The 21,565-nt window shown below is 35.5% G+C and overlaps 1 protein-coding gene and 1 pseudogene across 1 annotated transcript; one reads left to right on the top strand and one right to left on the bottom strand.

The window, feature by feature from the left end:
• Nucleotides 1-1,248: 1,248 nt before the first annotated feature.
• On the top strand, nt 1,249-2,847 carry LOC114402983 (annotated as a pseudogene).
• Nucleotides 2,848-4,203: 1,356 nt separating this feature from the next.
• Nucleotides 4,204-5,040, bottom strand: LOC114401952 (pantothenate kinase 2-like). The gene is made up of 3 exons (XM_028364518.1): nt 4,908-5,040; nt 4,460-4,606; nt 4,204-4,371 (listed from the first exon to the last, which is right to left on the bottom strand). The coding sequence occupies exons 1-3, from the start codon at nt 4,929-4,931 to the stop codon at nt 4,204-4,206; spliced, it is 339 nt and encodes a 112-aa protein (XP_028220319.1). The 5' UTR covers nt 4,932-5,040.
• Nucleotides 5,041-21,565: the final 16,525 nt, after the last annotated feature.

Raw genomic sequence — 21,565 nt, 5'->3', positions numbered from 1 at the left:
ACACATTAAAAGAAACACTTGCACATTTAGAGTTGTTCAGAATAGAAAGCAGCAAGCAACATGTCTCTTTCTTTTAAGATTTTTCTTATAACCTGCTTCATAGTCTATTGCTTTGCAAAACAAACTTCACCCTTGATTGTTGATGCTAAAGGACCTACAATAAAAATTCCAAATACTTTCCTTGGAGCATTTTTTGAGGTAGTCTAATTACTTTTTATTTTGTAGATTTTGAACAATTGTTTTTTGAAGTCCATGAACATTTTAGTTTGTTTTAATGCATTTAAAAAATTGTTCAATCTTTCACACGAGATCAATCATGCTGGTGCTAGGGGATTGTGGGCTGAGCTTGTGAGGAATAGTGGTCAATCTTATGTTCTTAAAATTTCCTTCATGTTGTTTGGCCATTAATGCGCACGAGATTTAGACATTTTTCTAAGAAAGTTTTATTTTTGTTTATTATAAATTTCTTTCTTAGGTTTTGAAGCTGGAGGCTCTAGTGATCCCTTAAATATTTATCCATGGTCTATTATTGGAGATGATTCAACCATATTCGTCTCAACTGATCGTACCTCTTGCTTTGAGCGAAATAAAGTCGCACTAAGTATGAAAGTTCTTTGTAATGAATCTAATCCTTGCCCATTGGGTGGTGTTGGCATCTCAAATCCTAGTTATTGGGGCATGGTAAGTAAAAAATATTGTTTAAAGAGTGAATAATATTTCTTATCATTTCTAATTATTGTAAACAAAATATTGAGAAAGGGTAGAAGTACAAAGTAGTCTTCTATGCTAAAGCAGATGGTGCAATTAATCTAGACATTTCATTTGTTGGATCGAAGAAAGGTGAAAAGTTGGCTTCAAATAACATTAGGTAAGTTTCTCAATCAATTAGAACATATACAGTTAAAACTCTATAAATTAATAATGTCAGGACCGGAGAAATTTATTAATTTAGAGAGTTATTAATTTATCGATAAATTAATAATTATTAATTTAAAGAGTTTTTAAGTAATTATACTGTACATACCAAACAAAAAGGCAAATTAGTCTATGCCTCTTAGAATTACGTTGCAGCGAACCTTGAGACTCAACGTAAATTAGTAACTACTGTGTTCATATGCATTGGAAATCAATAATGACTTTTGAAGTACAATAAATGTAAACAAGAGGAACAAATGTGTTCAATGTATTCTTAATCAAGTTTGGCATATATAAATTACATGAATGTGTTGGAGTATTCAAACCATATCTCACAAGATGGCTTCTCATCTAAAAGGTGTTGCAAAATCAATTATGTTAGATCAAATACGTAAGGAGTTGTGTGAGTACAAGAGAGATAATCCTGCAAGCACACAAAAAGACTTGCAGAGATGGCTTGAGGGAAAATTTGAGTTGAAAGTTAGTCAAGGAACAATATCAAACACACTTAAGCGGTCAGATGACTATCTCTCTGCTGAAATAGAAAAGGGAAGAGCAGAGATCAAAAGACACAAACCAGCAAAATATCCTGACATGGAGAAGGTTGTTTATGAGTGCTTTCTCCAGCATCAAGAACGTGTGAATATCACAAGAGAATTAATTTTGCAGAAGACAAGAGATACAATGAAACTCGTGTACCTTCATGATGATTCAGATTTTAACTTCTCTATAGGATGGCTTGGGAAATTCAAGCACCGACATGGCATAAAGTCATTTCGTCGTTTTGGCGAGAGTGGGTCTGTTGATGTACATGACATGGAGCATAAATTAGTATTGATTCGGGAGAAAATTGATCAGTTCCCTATGAAAGATGTTTTCAATATGGATGAAACTGGGTTGTTTTATAGGCTACAAGCTGATCATTCACTGGCAACAAAACAACTTGAAGGAAGAAAACAAGATAAAGAAAGGCTGACGGTAGTTATTTGTTGTAATGAAGATGGCTCTGAAAAAATCCCTCTATGGATTATTGGGAAATATGCAAAGCCTCGTTGCTTCAAGAATGTCAACATGAATAGCTTGGATTGTCAGTATCGAGCTAACAAAAAAGCATGGATGACTAGTGTGCTTTTTGATGAATATGTTCGTTCATTTGACCAAATGATGCATGGTAGAAGAGTTCTACTTGTGGTGGATAATTGTCCAGCACATCCAAGAAATATTGAAGGGCTAAGAAACATTGAGTTGTTCTTCTTGCCACCCAACATGACATCAAAGATTCAACCTTGCGATGCTGGGATAATAAGAGCTTTCAAGATGCATTACCGTAGAAGGTTTTACCGCAAAATATTGGAAGGTTATGAGGTGGGACAATCTGATCCAGGGAAGATAAATGTCCTTGATGCTATCAATTTGGAAATCCTAGATTGGACGATAGATGTTCGAAAAGAAACAATAGCGAATTTCTTTCGACACTGTAAAATTCGTTCAGCTAGTGACATTGCAAGAAATTTGGATGAATCCACTTTTGATGAAGAAACTCAAGACCTTGAGACTATGATCAATCAATGTGGCTATCGTAATAAGATGAATATCGACAATCTAATGAACTACCCAGGTGAAAATGAAGCATGTTTGGAGGTTTAGAGTTTAGAAGATATTGTGGGTACTATCATTGAGAACAATGCAGAGGATGATGGCGAAGATGATACGGTGTCTTTGGAGCCTATTACGCGAAAGGAAACACTCTTCATAACTTTATGATACAATACAAAAAATACAACACCTGAGCTATTGGATGCAATAAGAAAAGTTAGAGATGAGCTCCAAATAGACTTGAACTTTAAAGGAAAACAGACAACTATTGAATCATATTTCAATAGAGTGTAATATATTTTTTTTAGTTTCTATGAATTATTAATTTATGATTTTCTTGGGACCGAAAATTATAAAGAGATCTCACGAAAAATTATTATCTTATTATTTTATCGAGTTTTTCAGTTTTTTACATTGGCCCAAGTCGGGACCGGACAAATTTATTATTTTAGAGAGTTTATTAATTTATCGAGTATTAATTTAAAGAGTTTCTACTGTATATAGAGACCACATTTGTATTTATAAAACTAATTGATCGATTAATTATTGGTCAATCGTGGTAGGGGTTATGGACATGATAATACAAAATGGAGAAGGATGGAGACTATGATAGAAGCCAATGCTGCTAATCATAATGCAAGTCTTCAAATAACAACAAGCAAAGGTGGAGTTATGTGGTTAGACCAAGTGTATGCACACCGCTAGAAAAAAGTCGTTCAACGTCAGTCCTTGTCGGTGTTCAACGATGGTGCACGACCGTCTTTAAAGGCGACGTCGTCGTAGACCTACGGCCCATCTACGACGGTCTCTAAACATCGTTTTAGAAGGACGCAATTCCTGCGACGAAGTTGACTTCACGGTCGAAGTTGCAGCTTCGCCTTCGAAGACGTTGTCGACGTCAGCAATGACGTTGAAACGTAAGCTTTTAAGGTCGGGCTATGGCGGAACTGACGTAGTAATATATAACGTTCAAAGACGTTGTCGACGTCAGCAACGACGTCAAAAGGTACCCTTTACTACGTTGTTGCACCGACAACGATCGCCGTTGAATGCATGGCCAACTACGTCGTTGCTGTCGTAATCACCGACATAGATTTTTTTTTCTATTAAAAATGTTGATTATTGTATTACAAATTAAATATAAACGTAATTAATATAAGCTCGAAATTTATAAATTATTATTGTCAACAAATTATTATGATAAGTAAATATAATTTTTGTGTTATAAATTATGGTTTTACTTAATTTAATATTATATAAATAAGCAAGATAATGATAAATCATTATCAACCAGTATTTGAAATGTAACCTGATGAGATTAATAAATAACAATAATTAAACATAATATAATATAATAATAAATAAAGTAAAATCTACTAATAAGTTGAAAGTATATAAATTTGTGTAGTATATATTATCATTTTACTTAATTTAAATTTATATTAATCTTAATCAACAAAATGATAAATAATGATTATGAATACAAATAGTCATTTAATAGTTGTTAAAATATTGTAACTTAATTATATTAACAATTAACAATAAACATAATTAGATTTAACAGGTAACTTAATTATATTAACAATTAACAATAAACATAATTAGATTTAACATGTAACTTATTTATATTAATAATCAACATAATTATATTTAACAGGTAACTTTTGTCACACAACCTGAAGAAAGGTTAAGTTAATTGATCATAATAATTTCTATCCTTAAATATTGTTTCTTTTTAAACAAAATCCAAATTGTGTCAGCACCTGCATTGTCCACAAAAAGTAAAGCTCTTCTATGTGGGGGTGGTTTCTTGTCCCCAGTTCCTAACATTCTTTGTTTAAAGGCATCAAAATCATCCACCTGAATGGCAAAAAATTAGGTCAGTATTCAACTATCAAGCATGCACGAGATCAATACCCTCATCATGAATACGTTGAACTACACCTACTCGCCAAGGTCTCTGCATTTTGTTGCGACTAATTCTGTAAATTTCAATTATAGTTCCTTTATGATAGAGATCCACACATGCACGAGATCCCCAATAAAAAATGTTTGCAGCAAGAACACCTTCAATGAGAGTAAGTAGTGTTGTTTCCTGAAAGAAATGAGGCTTTCAGATTAATAACCAACATGATTTATGAGAAACTAGAGTGGCATAGGGGCGCTATTAACCAAAATGCAAAAAGGACTACTAACATATTGAATTTAAACTCTGCATGGCATCAAAATGAAACTCACTGGTACATTGTCACTTCTACTGACTTTACATATATTGACTTGAAAAAGGAATAATGTATTAGTTGCATATAGCATCTCATGTACTACACGAAAAGGAACAAATATTGACTCCTCCCACCATGTTAAATGCAAAGGATTATAGTAATAGTAAGGCATACCTCATCCATACTATCAAGCTCCATCTACAAATCAGGTAGGATAGCAAGTGATGCCTCATTTTCCCTATGATAGATATAAACACAAATAACAAATTTAAGTGATCAAGAATAAGGACATTCTGAGGATAATAATTGTCTAGAGATGACATGAACTACATTAACATTGATACAAGGGAAGTTCTCTTCTTTTTGTTTTAAGAGTTGAGTTGTGTATCTAAAGCTTGTATCTTTTATGATGAAGCAGCCAACAAGTATTTTTCACTAGGTGAGGCTAGCTGCATAAATCAAAAGACACCATTGGTTTCTATCTTCTACTAAACCCTTTGCTAGTCCATTGAGATAAAATATAAACATAAAAAAAAATCCAGGTAACAATGTCTACTCTAGTCATGATGATCAGCATTTGGGTAATGAAACACAAATAACTGTTAAATTTTTTGGCTGGCTGGATCAATTATGCTTTTGGCTGGCTGGATCAATCAATTTATACCTGCTGTTGCTGCTAGGAGTGGTCACTGGTCAACCAGTTCTTCCACTATTGAGACTGAAGCAAAGGGGATCAGTTAGCTCTAGGTGACTCTGCCATCTAACCAATTGCCATTTCCACCAGTCACTGGCAAATACCAATACTCCATTTGCCACCTGCATAACTCGAAACTGCGGAATTCCAATGCTTAAATTTGTACATGTTTTCTGATTGAGTAAATCATTTTCCACTATGCATCATTCTATATGGTTTAGTTATTTCATTTGGCTATGAAGCCTAGCTGAAGAATGGGACTAAAAGACAAACAAACCTGCTTTTAAATATTGCATTTAGGTAATCATCTTAAGAAACTGATATAAACCACATACCTTTGTCTTTCCCATGCTTGTTTCTATTTTCAGCATATTTTAATTGGATAGCAATACTAATATTCAAATCTCCTAGAAGAAAAATGAGATCATGACTTATAGTTTTCACATGAATGAATCAGAACCAATAAATATAAAATTTGGCATTTGCTTTCAATGGGATTTTGAAATATCTAGTGTAATCCATCTACTGGGTTAAGAGTTTGACTGAACCCTTTGCTAGTCCATTGAGATAAAATATAAACATAAAAAAAAATCCAGGTAACAATGTCTACTCTAGTCATGATGATCAGCATTTGGGTAATGAAACACAAATAACTGTTAAATTTTTTGGCTGGCTGGATCAATTATGCTTTTGGCTGGCTGGATCAATCAATCAATTTATACCTGCTGGAAAATGAGTCAGCGTGTTTAAGTGGACTGGCCAAGGACCTGGTTTTACAACACAGCCCCTAATAATGGCTTCTAACGTGGCTTAATTGGAAAATCCAAAACTTAAGCCAAGCCTATAAATCTTACGCAACTAAGCAATCAACACAAAATTGGATTTAAGCATATTTGCACACAAGTACTTTGAAGCACTTAAATGTTCTACCTTGATGGTCTCTGCAGTAACTACTGTATGTTTGCGACCTCTCATACATGAAGATAGCACCTACAAAGACATAATCCTACATCCATTTTTTTCTAACAATACCAACAATGTGAAAGCTTCAACAACCATACAATTATGAGTGAATAAAAGAAGATTAGAAAACAAGAACAAATGTAAAGAATATTATGAAGCAGACTGTCAAATCTAGCAAATTACACATACAAAACGTACATGAAAATTAACCATACCTTACATTTGGTGCTTCATATCCTGTAAAATAGCAAATGAAAATACAACGCGTATACTTAAGTGTTTTGGAGCATACAAAAATGAAATTAAGACATTCATATTTTAATTGAAAGATAATAACCATTAAAGGAGCAACACTATTCAACCCAACCAAAACAATTACATCAGTAAAACAAAGTTCATGCCCATTTTTTTATGTAATGTTGTGATCGCCTCCGGGTCTAGTGCCGAGCCATCACCGAACCATTACACATTGTCAAACACAAACAATTAATGAAAATGAGTTTAAATGAGTCTACATATGGCGATTTGCCGTCAATGTTTTTGGACTACATTATTTACCACACTCCAATCACTCTTCAACTCTGCGCCAATTATGTTCCACATCCAATGCATCACATAATACCCACACTCATAGCTTCCACGTTGAACGTGAGTCTACCTGAAGAACAAATTAACTATTGAATGTAGGGCTGAACATGATTAATAACATTTGAAGTTGCAAACATTGTATGTAGTTCGACTAACCTTCAGTTCAAGCCACTGGGGTCCAGTTTTAGGAACTTTCCCATCAGCAGTCGTGTTTAATTTCTTATATGCACTGCATTGGAAGATTAATATGATGTTAATATAATGTTCAGAATCGCAGCCTCCAACTTTAAAATAGGTTAAACGACTAAAAATATATTACTTAACTTGTTAATTGCATTTTTTATATGAACATCAGGCCTTCTACGCACTGAACAAAACCAGACCACCACATTGTCTTTAGGACACAACACAACCATTTGCCAATGGGCGTTGCAATTTGCACACCAGTTATGTATTAGTAGGACAAAATGAGTTACAGCATTGCCAAAATGAATTTGACTTACTCATTCAAATAAGCTCCTATGTACAGTTGTCGTTGCAATTCCTTAAGCCATTTTTCAATATATTCTTCACATTGCCCATGTCTGTCCTTTGCATTGTGTATAGACTGAGGCTCAAGGAATCCATACACCGATCAATGGCCCAATCCATTACTCCACTCATTCATATACCTAATTTGCACATGTCATAAAATAACTGAAGATCACGCAAATGTCATAGCAATATGGATTTCATAGTGACAAATGGATTTTACTTACATGGTCCACAATTGAAGTATGGCTATGTTCAAGCATTTGTCGCCTGATGTTATTTCGCTGACATCAGTATACGTTAAGAACAAAGATGAATTTACATTTGGAATCCCAAATTCAATAAGATCCCACACAAACTCAACAGGCTTGTCGTAAATCTCAACAAAGGTCTTAATCAACTCACGCAAGGGGTCCTGTTTAGGAACATCATTGTTTAATTCGGCAGCATTGGCCCAGTGATTTCAATCCTTGATGACCCTAGTGTTAGTAGGGTCATGAGAGAAGCTGGTTTCTCTAGCACCCTTGTGAAAACAAGGGTTGAACAAGCTGTTTCAATGGAAGTTTGTTCACAAAAGGCTTCTTCTGATAGGAGCCATGCCAAAGAAAATATCACTAAGCCCCATCATGTTGTTCTTGGTGGTAGTAATAATGTGTCTCCATCATCTGGACCTTTTGGTCAAGTTGCTGCTGGCTCCTTCACGAAGCCTAATTTAGACCATGTTAACAATAATGATGTAACTAGTGTGCTGAGTGAGTTGGTGAGGAGGAAAAACACAGTTATTGTAGGGGAGGGTGTGGCCAATGCTGAGGGAGTAGCTAGGGAGGTGATGGAGAGGTTTGAGGTAGGGAATGTTCCTGAGGACTTAAGGTATGTGCAATTTATGAGCCTTCCTCTCATGTGCTTCAGAAACATTAGCAAGGAGGAGGTTGAACAGAAGCTTATGGAGATTAGAAACCTTGTGAAGAGCTATGTGGGAAGAGGGGTTGTTCTTTACTTGGGTGATCTAAAATGGTTGTTTGAGTTCTGGGCTAATTTTTGTGAGCATAAAAGAAACTACTACTGTTCTATAGAGCAAATGGTCATGGAGCTTAAAAAATTGGTATGTGGTAGTGGGGAGTCTAGTAGATTGTGGCTTATGGGGATTGCAACTTTTAAGGCATACATGAAGTGTAAAATGTGTCACCCATCCCTAGAAGCTATTTGGGAGCTGCACCCCTTCACAATTCCTGTTGGCAGCCTCAGCCTAAGTTTAAATTTTCACGGGTAATTAATTAATTAGTTATTCTTCTATATTTATAATTATTAGTCTGGTTTAGAATTTTTTTATGCTTTTCAAATTTCTCTCTTTCCTTGTCCTATTGTGTGCTTTGTTGTAACTTAACTTCTTTGTTGGGTCACATTTTTCAGTGATTTTCAAGCTCAAGAGAGAAGCAAGGTGTTTTTCAAGGATGTGGCTTTTGAAGATAGAACAGGAGTCAGAAACCATCTAACTTGCTGCAGGGATTTCTTGATAAATTTTGAAAAAGAAGCTCAGAGCATAACTAACTGTATAAGCAATAAAGTTTGCATTGCTAGTAGCTTGCCAACGTGGCTTCAAAATTGTAAGGAAGAGAGAAGTGACATAATGGAAGATTAGGTTTGTATACTAATAGTCACATTTGACTAAAAAAAATATCTATATTAAAAATTATTTGTAACATTTCTGATTTTTTTTCTTCTTTCTTAAACAGGAAAATTCAATGCTTGAGTATCTATGCAAGAAATGGAATTCCTTATGCAATTCAATACACAGACGACACCCTTCCATTATGGAATTCTGTTATAGACCCGTATGACAGAGACATTTAGCTTAATATTTATAAATGCTTTGGGAATTTGGTTTATTTTTAGAAAATGAAGAAATACCCTTCTGGTAATCAAACTTCCATGGGCATTATGAGAGAGTCCCCATGACTTTGTACTTTAAAATTATATATTAGTTCTATGATTTCATGTTATGGTATCCTATTCAAACACAATAATTTGGCCATCATTATTCTAGAATATTGTCTGTTGTTTTGCAGCCACGAGATTGTGCTCTTGGATCTGACATTAAAATCAACATGGTTACTTCAAAAAAATCTTGTCCCAAATATGTTAACTTGCTAGAATCTATATCAGTGGGTAAGTTCAATATTGTTTCATCTTTATACTGGTATTTCTATATTGTTGTTTCAGTTTCTCTTAACCACCAAAATAGTTTGCTAAAAGTTACATATTAATGACTGATGGATTAAGGATGAAGGGATGGTTTGCACTTCATTCTAGTTAGCATGTAATGAAGCATATGTTTGGAAACTGGTTACAATTATAGTGAACTTTGTGGCTAAATCTGAAATTGGTTCACCTCAGACATGGAAGTGGTCAGATTAATTTAATGTCAATTGATTTAAACTATTGAGTATTTACACTTGGCAATGGCAGGTGGACAAAAATTGATTTGTTTATATGGATTTTCTTCCTTTTGATTGATTAACAACATGTGCACTTCAACATGCTGATTATGCAGAACCAAAAAAAAGAAACATGCTGATTGTGACTTGATTTATACAAATGGTTGTCCTTTGCAAGTGGAACATCTGAGCAAGAAACTTGATATCACTTTTCCACCAACATTCTAGATATATGTAGTAATGACAAAGAAAGCAATTTTTTTTGTTGCTTGTGACAGAAGACATTTCATTGAAGAGAAAAATAGTACAACTAGGGGTGTGATAAAGAATCCTCCAAATAATGCTCAAAGTATGAAGCAAGGCTTCCCCAGCCTTGAAAATTCAAGATTGCAACACCCTTGAAGCAATCCTGTACATAAAACAACAGGAAGGCAAGAAACTGTTTTGGGAGCAAAGAAATCACTTTAAAACAGTTGTGTCCTTCTCCAACTGCCCCAGAATCCTTACTCTCTCACGGAGATCACCTGGCTGAAAAATAACTAATAGAATTGGAAAGTTTTTGGTTGGTATAATACTATAATAGCAATCATGGTGGTTAGTTTGAATACTGCTCAAATTTGTCAATACTAGCTCAAGCCTACTAAAGGATTGGAGTGAGAATCTCGGGGCTGAGGAACATGCCTGGTATATATCTTCGGAATTCGAAGTTTAATGTTTTAAAATTGCTAAGTATACCTAACAGCAGGGGTTTAACTCATGGCCAGGTGTAAGGGGACTAACAATATGTCTAACAGGAGGAGAATCCTAAATATCCATGCATCTTTTACATGTCTGGGATTCTAAGATGGTGTTTAACTTAATTGCTAAATAAATTTACCTCTAATTCAAAATCATAGTGGAAAATAGATCGACTTGTAGGTGATTAGAAAGCTGATCTTTTCTTTAATAGAAGGAGCTGCTTTTGTTTTTGTTTCAGTCTATTTAGTCTGTAATTGGTAATCTGCTGCTATTTTATGGTTGTCTACGTTACTGCCTATTGCTAAGTATTTTACTTAGTTTTTGAGATTTCTGTTTTGTTTGAACATAGTTTTTATTATGATAATTTTATTATCGGGTGAATTTGTCAGAAAATTGTGTGAAACAATAATCATTACATTTGATTACAAGAATCCATTGCAATTTATAAATTTGATAATTATCTCTGCTTCTGTAGGGCACAATGGACTTCAAAGTCGGGTCTCTGATGATGTAGCTCTTTAAGGTTATGGAATTGTGCTTCTATTTGTAAATATCTGTACCTTGCGAATAAGCAAAGTCGCACGAATAAAGTCATTAGGATGTGGTACCATTTATCAATTAGTGATAAATAAATAGAGTGAAGAGCTGGACATTTGAATTGGGATCTAGACCTACTAAAGTTTAGCCAGAAAAAATGGTTGAAAGTATTATTTGGGAATTGGGAGCTGTCTCAAGCCTGCTGCCATGTATTTGGAGTCTGGGTTTTATCATTTTCTTTATTATTGGAAGAATGTACAACTGTATAATGCAATTATAAATTCTCCCATGCAGTGATGCAATGCAAAAATTTATATGTAACTGATATTATTATGTAACTATAGCATATTATAGTATCTTACCTTAAGTTGTTCCTTTTGTACAAGCTTATTTTGGCAAATCCTGGGCCAGCAGTGATAGACAAGCTTTATGAATCCAGTTTTGCCAACACGATTGGCGAGCACAAGATCTTCCTCACTGTTGCAGAGGTTGTTGCATATTGTTCTCCAAAGCTGGCTGAGGACCCTTGAAAAATATATATGAATTTTGCTGTTGGTCTACAAAAAAATAAATGGGGACCCATATATAGATGAAATGTTGTGGGGAATAGAAATAGAGACTAGAAGTTTTCAGTTTACTTGAGTTAGCTAGTGAACGATATATGAAGAAGAAGGTGTGAAGGATGAGAATTCAGATGACATTGGTCACTACAAAAAGCTATAGTAGAAGAAAGGGGCCTATCCGATTCTGCTACTGTCTGTTAGTGCTACTACTAGCTCCACCATTCTTATCTTAAAAGTGTTGAAATTAAATACAACAAAATAAAACAGAGATAAAGTTCAGGTGGATGCGCCACATAGGCATCAACTCGTTCGCTTGTTGTCCTTAGAATCTAACTCAGGTCTATGTTGTGTGAAGAATGGTCTCCTACGTACTCTCCTTTTCACTAGGGATCGAAGTTGTTGTAATGTTGTTCTTCTTCATGACTGCTACCCCTCTCAATGAGCCATTGTCCCCTCATATAAAATAGTATAGAACAGTAAAAAATTTGTAGAGTATTTATTGTTCCATTTTACCATGTAAATGGTTTCAGGTTCGAGACATGGTCAAGATTAAAACCAAACCAAACTAGGGAGCATAAACACAAAAACATTATCTTAATGGGTTCCTAAACGCATACATTCAAACATTACTTTGTTAGGGCAAGGAAACATTTGCACAACAACCTAGTTACAACAACATTCCAAGTTCACTAAACCGTTAATAATTACTTCTTCAACACCAAACAAGAAATTTCAAACATTGACAAGCTTACCTTGAAGACAAGTTGTAGGGCACGACAACTCTGAAAAGGAAAACTCATTGGCTTGTGTGGTGGCGCCACAAGACGAGATGCCGGACACGCGACAATGCACTACGCCCTTCGGCCGAGGTCACGGGGGTGCGACGGAGATGCAGTCAAACGACAGAGGTCATGGCGAGGTCACGGTAGATCGAAATTTCAGAGAAACAGGGAAGCGAGAGCTCGAGCGCGAGTGTTCATGAATTAGCGCAAAAAACCTTATAAACCTCAATGTTAATGAGGGTGGCTCAAGAACAACGTCATTGACATTCAAAATTTCAACGATGGTGTTTTCAAAAGCACCGTCTTAACTTACCTGCTGCGCAACCTACAAAGATAGGCACCCCGGTCAACGTTGTTGAATGTGTCACGCGCCATGCACATGGCACATAAAATGGTAACATATTTACAAAATTGCCACTACTACTCCTACAAGGACGGGTATGGCGGGAACGATGTGGATAGCGCATCGTAAAATGGCTTTTTTTTAGTAGTGGCAATGCCCTTAGACATGTATAAGGTATGCATGATAGTATTGGCAATGTATTTTTTTTCATTCTTTTCTAATAAGGTTTCCACTTAATTAATTAATCTCCTCTTGGCACAATGTCATGGTTTCCGAAAGGATATTTTCCAAATGATCATAGATTTGAAACCAAAATTTTTAAGATTCCCTAGTACATTAAGTTTCTGTTTTGATTAGGTGGGTCTTATGTTGAAGGAGACTAATTAAGAAATGCATTTAGATGGAAAGACATTATTGGACTCTGGGAAGAGAGACCGTGACACTTTGGAGATATATGGAATTATACAAATGCTAAGGACATGTTTTCCAAGTCTACTAAGCTCAATAATGTATCACGATATGGTCCAAAGGTTTGATTACTTAATGATTTTTTCATTAAAATATTTATACATTGCATGTATTGCTTGTGCTCTAATAAATGCCTAACATTATATTTTTCTTTCTAGGCATTTGTTAGTGAGTACGTTGTTTGGCAGGGTGATGTCGGAAATGGAACACTTTTGGCTGCAGTGGCTGAAGCTGCACTCCTTATTGGATTAGAAAGGAATAGGTTGGATTATAGTTTTAGGGGATTTCAATTTCAAATCTGAAATGTGTTCATTTTATTTTGTGAAGGTTTTTAGTCTTTTTTCACAACAAAGGGATCTTTATGAACAAGCTATTACTCCGATAGTTAGTGAAGTTCTAGAGGGATTTGATTGCACTATATTCGCATATTGTCAAACTCGTACGAGAAAAACCTACACAATGGAAGGGGAATGCAAGAAAGCCAAGGTATGCTTTAGTGTTTTGATGTTATGCACACGCAAATTAACAAGTTATGTTAGTGACTTTATTTGAGTATTGTACTACAGAGTGGTCCCAATGGAGAGTTGCCTCTGGGAGCTGGAGTTATTCATAGGGTTGTCAAGCAAATTTTTGAAAAAAAGATATTTTAAAACGGTTCTTTGAAAATTTGTTTTAGAATGTCTACATTTTAAGACGATTTTTTTAAAAATCGTCTTAGAATCCACAATTCATTTTAAATTTTTTTTGTAAAAAAAAAAACATTCTATAACAATTTTTCAAAAACCATACATTCTAAGACAATTTTTTGAAAAAATAGTCTTAGAATCTTCAATTTATTTTAATTTTGTTTAAAAGAAATACATACTAAGACGATTCTTTCAAAAATCATCTTAGAATTGTCAATTTTTTTAAAATACATTCTAAGACGGTTATTTTTCTAAAAATCGTCTTAAAATTGTAGCTTTTGTAAGACTTTTTTTTAGAATCGTCATGAAAAGTCAAGACGTTGACTTCAAAGATGGTTCAAAATCGTTTTTATATTATCCAAAAAACCATCGTTGAATCCAATTTTTTTAATAGTGGTGATTCCATTTTTCTCATATTGAGCAAGAGCAAAAGGTGAAAAAGAAAATGATAAACCCACTACTAGAAAATAGGGTTTTAACATTGGTTATTAAGGACTTTCAACATCGGTTATTAACCGATGTTGAAAGTACCGACGTTGAAAGTAATACCGTTAATATCGGTTTTGTAAAACCGATGTTAATATAAAAATGACAACATAGTAAAAATTATAAAAAAAAAAAGTCATATATCTTCATATCAATATCAGTTTTTAACAAAACCGATGTTAATATATACATACAACATCGATTTTTAGTAAATTCGCAGTGACCAATTCCTAGTAATTTATACAAGTTTGTATGTTCAAGTTGCTATCACTAGCAATTTCAGACTTCAAATTTTTTTAAGCATGGTATATTGATTGTCATAGGCTTACTTTCAACTTTCCTATGTATGTTAAACTCACTAGGCTTGTTTACCACAGTTTTAGGAGTTCAACATTCACTTAGGATCAAAATTTCAGTCAACAATTCAATCACCAAAACTCAAAATCAAAATAGACACAATCATAAGAAAACCTAAAAGTTCAAGAAAAGGTTCACAATCAAAGACTCTCTAAGAATTATTCATGAACATGTTAGAGACTAATTAACATGCAAGATTTGACTCAACTCAAATAATAGGCTAAAAAAAATTTCATCCACTCATGAACAAATGAGTTAGACAAAGAAACAAGAAAATAAAATTCAACACAAGATAAGGGATCTTATGTGACAAGTTTCATGACTAAACATGACTTCTATGACAAAACTACAATGAGTGAACATGTCACTCTAGATTTTTGAGGTTTTATTCTACTTTAATGTTTTTTTAAGAATTTTATGGTTTAGGTTTCAGCCACAAAAATAGCAAGACAAAACTCAACATAATTCATGGTTCAAGAACAAGAACAAGAAATTTGAGCCATAGAAAATCAAATCTAGCTTCTATAGCAAGTTTAATTGGTGGAAATTCTAAAGAATCATGTTAACAACATTCAACACAAGACATGCGAGGAAATACATGGAGAAAAAAATGAAGAAACAATAATGGAGGAGAAGGTAAAGCTGAAAATTAATGGAGGTTTAAGGAGCACCTACTTGAAGCTCTTGTGCTCTGATACCACTTGATGAAAGCTTGCTTGAGAAACTTCTATGGGGACTGGAGTTGCAACGGAAGATAAAGGAAAAGAGGTGATAGGAGGCGTCATCCACTAGGGAATAAGCCGTGGAAGAAGAAGCTTCACCACCAAGAGAGTGTCTTGGATAAGAAGCTTAGAGAGGAAGCTTCAATGGAGAAAGAGAATGAGAGAGAGAAAAAGTGGCGTAGGAATGAAGGAAATATAGGGAGAGAAGTTGAACTTTGAAGTGTGTCTCACAAGACTCTCATTCATCAAAGTTATAAGAAATGTTGCACATGCTTCTATTTATAGCCTAGGTAGCTTCCTTGAGAAACTTCCTTAAGAAGCAAGTGTTACACCCCTCCAATAGCTAAACTCACCTCCAAGCCAAAATACATGAAGGAATAAAGCTTCCTTGAGAAGCTTCTTTAGGAAGCAAGTGTTACACCCCTCCAATAGCTAAGCTCACCCCCATGAGAACACACACCCCTCTAATAGCTAAGCTCACCCCCCCTAAAATACATGAAAATACAAAAAAGTCCCTATTACAAAGGCTACTCAAAATGCCCTAAAATATAAGGCTAAAACCCTATACTACTAGGGTACCTTTAACTTGTAGGATAAGGTGTCCTTAATTTGTTGGGTACCCTACAAACCTAAAATGACCAAAATACAAGGCCCAAAAGAAAGAAAACTTATTCTAATATTTACAAAGAAAAGTGGGTTCATACTTAGCCCATGGACCCAAAATCTACCCTAATGCTCATGAGAACCCTAGGGCCTTCTCCTGCATCTTTGGTCCAATTTTCTTGGAGTCTTCTATCCAATGCCCTTGGGGGTAGGATTGCATCACATACTCAGTGCTTCCTTTTTGTCTATTCCACTAAATACATTATGAAATTTAGGTATTCAATGTTAAGTACAAATTAGTCTACACAATATTAAAATATAACTAGAAGCATTGTTTAAATGACTTACTTTAACAACAATCCACCTAGCAGCAGCCTTGGATTTACTTTGTGGAGTATCGTCAAGACCTTTCAAAGAATTGTTCAATACAAACATGGATGCATATTGTACAATTAAAATATTGATGTTCCCGACTAGTGCTAATGCAAATGTATTGAAAAATAGAACTGACTTGTTAATTATTCCTTTGAGGTAGTTGTCTGACCTATTATGCAACGAACAAAACCAAATGAAAACATTTTCCTTAGGCAAAATGACGACCATTTGTCAATATGCACTGCAGTGGAGAAAAATATAAGTTATTATACTATTATACATTACTTAAATTCATTTGTTCAATTTAACTTACCCATTCAAGTAGGCTCCTAGGTACACATCTCTCTTTGATTTCTGCATCCAGTTCTTAATATAACTTTCTGATTCAAATTGCGATTGCCCAGATCTCTATATGAACTATGGCTCGAGTAATCTATACACATCGATATTCCCTGCTCACATACTTGTCTCAATCATATGCTTATTGTTGTTAAAATAAAGTAAATTATGTATGAATTTAAAATCATAAGTTAGGTAATAAACAATAATGTAAACTAACTTACAGAATCCACAATTGTGTAACAGAGTTGCTGAGACATTGACCACCGTGTGCTATTTCAGATAGATCTTCATGCTTTATGTACAAGGGGAAATTTTCATTAAACACCCCAAACACAATAACATCCCACATAACCTGCAACGACTTAAGAAAAAGTTGTGCGATGGTCAATGTCATTAGATATAGGGGATCATCGACATCATGATCCGGCCTATCTGGAGGTTTCGCCAGTCCCATAGCTCCCTGTTTATCCAACACAGGTAATTAACATAATTTAATTATAGTGAACACTTTAATTGAAAAAAAAAATTAATGATAGTGAAATACTTGTTATGATAAACGCTTGACAAGATGTGTCAGCCAAGCAACGAAGGTGTTAAGTGTCTGCCCCACTAACTGAACCTCTTCAGTGGGTACAGGAATGGGAGCATCTGCATCTCTAACTTCCTTAACACCAACCTTGACTTGATCATGGTGCAAAGGGATGTTGTGAATGGTTGTCGATCCTTCATAAAGTCTTCCTAGGGCAACCAGACGGGGAGAATTTTCTTCGACGTACAACCCGCATTTCTCTGAGTCACCCATGTCTAGATTGTTCCCTGAGGAATCAACACAACTCTCTTTTATGCTGACACGAGCAGTTGAAGGACCAACCTCAGACTCAGGAGGCAATGCGAGTCCCTGTGATTGTATCTACGATTGAAACAAGGGTTGCATCTTGCTAAAGGCCAACATTAGTTATCGAGTCACTTTTTCTGTGATTGACTCCTCCAGCTGGTCCATGATTTTTTGTGTCAGCTGCTCTAGGTCTTCAGGAGTCATGGATGAAGATGTGCAAGAGGTCCTTGGAGCCGGTCCAAAGTATTGTTTGATCGTGACATCGGCTCCAACAGCACGCACACAACTAGGGTGTTATAGTCGCCCAATGGCAGCAGTCTGTATATCCTGACGTCCATGGGCGACAAAGGAACCCAGTGAGGCCTGCTCCTCCAAGGAATCATGTAACAAACACATTTATTCATTTAGTCAATCAAACAATAAACATAAATAATTGCAATTCACAATTGAAAGTGACTTACAATCTTGTCAGCAATTTCTTTTGCTACCTCAGAAGTCATTTGCCCAGTTTTCTTGGTGCGGGTCATCTTTCACTTCACGTGTTGTCTGATGGGAGATGGAGGATCAATGACAGTGTCAGTAATTCCAAATTTAGAAGCTTCCTCCAGCTTTTTTCTTTTTCTTCTCCTCCATCAACTTGTTTTCTAGAAATTCATAACCCCCACGAGATAACCCGTGAAGGGCAATGTTTTGTTTCTAGATGGTCTGTGTCTTCTTTCGCACATCCTATAAAAATTAAAGATTATCGAATGTTATGGTTACTTACAATAATAAGTAAATTTAAAGTTTAAAACAATGAAAATCACAAAGTTACCACCCACGAAGGGTCTCTGCGGCTTTGACAAAATTGGGTCCAATTCTCCTTGCTAATGTCGTACTTTTTGCATACAGTGTCATCGACATTGTCCTTGTCAACTGCAAGTGCCCAATTCGACGTCAAATCAGACTTAAACTGTCTCCACCGCTCCCCCACAGTTTGAAGTATTTTCTTTTTTGTCCTCATATTAGATGCTTCAGGGATATCAAACTCATCCTGACAAACGAAAATTAAATTTTATTGTTAATCAACAACATGCAACACTTAAGTAAAATACTTGAATATCTTCCCATATCAAATCCTTCCGGGCAACAAGGACTTGTTTCCAATTCTCATATGTCACATCCACATTATCACGAGCGACAATCCTCAAATATGTTCTTAACTTCTTTCTATGGGGACCATCGGTTTTCTCGGTCACAGGATCCACATGGACCAGGTGTCTCTTTGCCCTAACTGGTCTAGTAGCCAATGATCTCAGGAGTGTGGCTTTTCTTGTCTGCTTTAAGGTAGGGGAATGTGATGTTGCATCAGTAGGAGGAGGAGGAGGAGAGTTGGGTGGTGTAGTCATTTCCCTATAAAGAAAAAAACATTAATTAATTTTCAACATTATCACAAAACTCAATAGCTTATGTAATTTAATGGACTGAAATGAAGTACATAATAAAAAAATTACATTAGGTGATGTTAATTAATTCTCCTTCATGGTGATCATTACGATTTGCATGAACGTCATCAGCTTCTTCTTCTCTGACGATGTTAGGCGACATTTGTGTGGACAAAGGACTAACATAAGTATCAATGTGTGAATCCCGTGTAGAACCACTGACCACCTTTCATCACAAGGGTCTTGAACATAAAATACATGTTTAGCTTGTTCTGCCATGATGAAAGGGTCATTTTGGTAAGCGAGTTTCTTAAGATCTACTATCATAAATCCTACATCATCAGTTTGCACACCGGTATTGTTGTCAACCCACTTACATTTGAAAACAAAGACAATAAATTTGACATAGTTAAGCTCCAAAATTTCTTCTATGAAACCAAAGTAAGGGATGGAAGCTACACAGGGATTGTCATCATGTACACTAGCGAAGTGTTGAGATTTAACCCTTAGGGTAACCCCACTGTTTTGCATTGTACTTTTCTCATCTTGTCCTTTTATATAAAAGAAATACTTGTTTATATCATATCCTTGCCAAGTGATAATATTTCTTTTGGGCCCATCTGCTAGCTTTCTTAACCAAAGATTGTATCTTTAAACCAATTTAGGAAAGTCTTGTTATGCTCTTTCAACACTCTGTTCTTTGATATTTTTGAATTACTTTCCTTCACAAAACCTTCATGATGAAGCATGTATGACAAAACTTCGTTACTGTTATTCGATACATACAAATGAGCTACTTGCAAATCTTCTAAACTTGGAGTGATAGTCCTCTTGAACCCTTACCTCTCACTTTTTCATCATGGCGAGACTTAGGAAGCCCAATAGGTTTTGCCTTTTCTAGGTACTCTGAATAAATTTCAATAACTTCTTCTACAATGTACCTTTCCACAATAGAAGCTTCCAGATGGTGTAGATTCTTTGTATACCATTTTAAGATCTTCATGTATCGCTCAACCGGGTACATCCACCGCAAATAAACAGGACCACAACATTTGATTTCTCTGACAAGATGAACAATTAAGTGAACCATGTTGTCCAAGAAAGCAGGAGGAAGATATATCTCCAACTGACACAATATAATGGCAGCCTCATTTTCTAGCTTGTCTAACTTGACAAGATCAAGGACTTTGCTACATATGGCATTGAAGAATAAGCGCAACCGAGTTAACTTTGTCAGGAAAAATGTCTCATATGGGCACAACTAACAATTGTTGCATCAAGACGTGGCAATCGTGAGACTTTAAGCCTACCAACTTAAGATCTTTCAACTGCACATGACTCTTAATATTTGAAGAGTATCCTTGTGGGACTTTTATACGATGCAGACACTGACAAAAACTCATCTTCTCCTTTCTGGACAAAGTATGACAAGCTGGAGGCAGGTATATTTTTTTACCATCAGACCTTGGGTGTAACTGGGCTCGTATACCCATCTCAGCTAGATCTCGATGAGTATTCAAACCATCTTTTGTCTTGCCTTGAATGCTAAGTAGCGTCCTAATGAAACTATCACAAACAGTTTTCTCTATATGCATAACAACAATACAATGTCTAACATCTAGGTCGGACCAGTAGGGAAGATAAAACAAAATACACCTTTTCTTCCATATGCACCTCTTACTTTTATCCTTCTTTTGGGTCTTTCCAAATATAGTATTCAAGTCTTGAACCCAATGAAAGACCTAGTGACCAGTTAACGGTATCGGCGCAGTTTCATGCTCTTGACTTCCATTAAATGCTTTTTTCAATCGCCGGTAAGGGTGAAAAGGTTTCAAAAAACGTTGATGCCTAGTGTATACTGCTTTTCTACCATGTTTTAGTTGTATATAGCTTGTGTCTTCTTCACAGATGGGGCACGCACGATGGCCCTTAACACTAACCTACTCAAATTCCCATATGCTGGAAAGTCATTAATGGTACAAAAAAGCATTGCACGCAAATCATAAGTCTCATTTCGAAACCCATCAAACACTGAAACCCCCTCATCCCACAACTTTGTCAAGTCTTCAATCAACGAACCGAGATAAACATCGATGTCATTTCCTGGCTGTCTTGGGCCTGATATCATCATAGACAACATCATGTATTTTCGCTTCATGCACAACCAAGGAGGCAAAATTGTAAATTACTAGCAAAACTAACCACAAACCGTGTTGAGTGCTTAAACTGCCATATGGACTCATTCCATTAGTGGCAAGTCCAAGCCTAAGATTTCTTGCCTCTATGTCGAAATCCGGATACAAACGATCAATCTTCTTCCACTAGGAGGAATCAGTCGGATGACGAAGCATTCCATTACA

The sequence above is a fragment of the Glycine soja genome, chromosome 20, assembly GCF_004193775.1.
Source record: "Glycine soja cultivar W05 chromosome 20, ASM419377v2, whole genome shotgun sequence".
Classification (NCBI taxonomy): Eukaryota; Viridiplantae; Streptophyta; class Magnoliopsida; order Fabales; family Fabaceae; genus Glycine; species Glycine soja.
Note: the sequence above shows the minus strand (reverse complement) of the source record. Positions and strands in the feature narration are given on the sequence as shown.

Bases quoted from the DNA above. Each gene is read 5' to 3' on its own strand.
- LOC114401952 (XM_028364518.1), bottom strand. From the start codon at position 4,931: ATGGAGCTTGATAGTATGGATGAG. The intron at 4,607-4,907 runs GTATGCCTTACT...CATTTCTTTCAG, and splicing joins AGCTTGATAGTATGGATGAG to GAAACAACACTACTTACTCT. The intron at 4,372-4,459 runs GTAGGTGTAGTT...TTTGCCATTCAG, and splicing joins AAATGCAGAGACCTTGGCGA to GTGGATGATTTTGATGCCTT.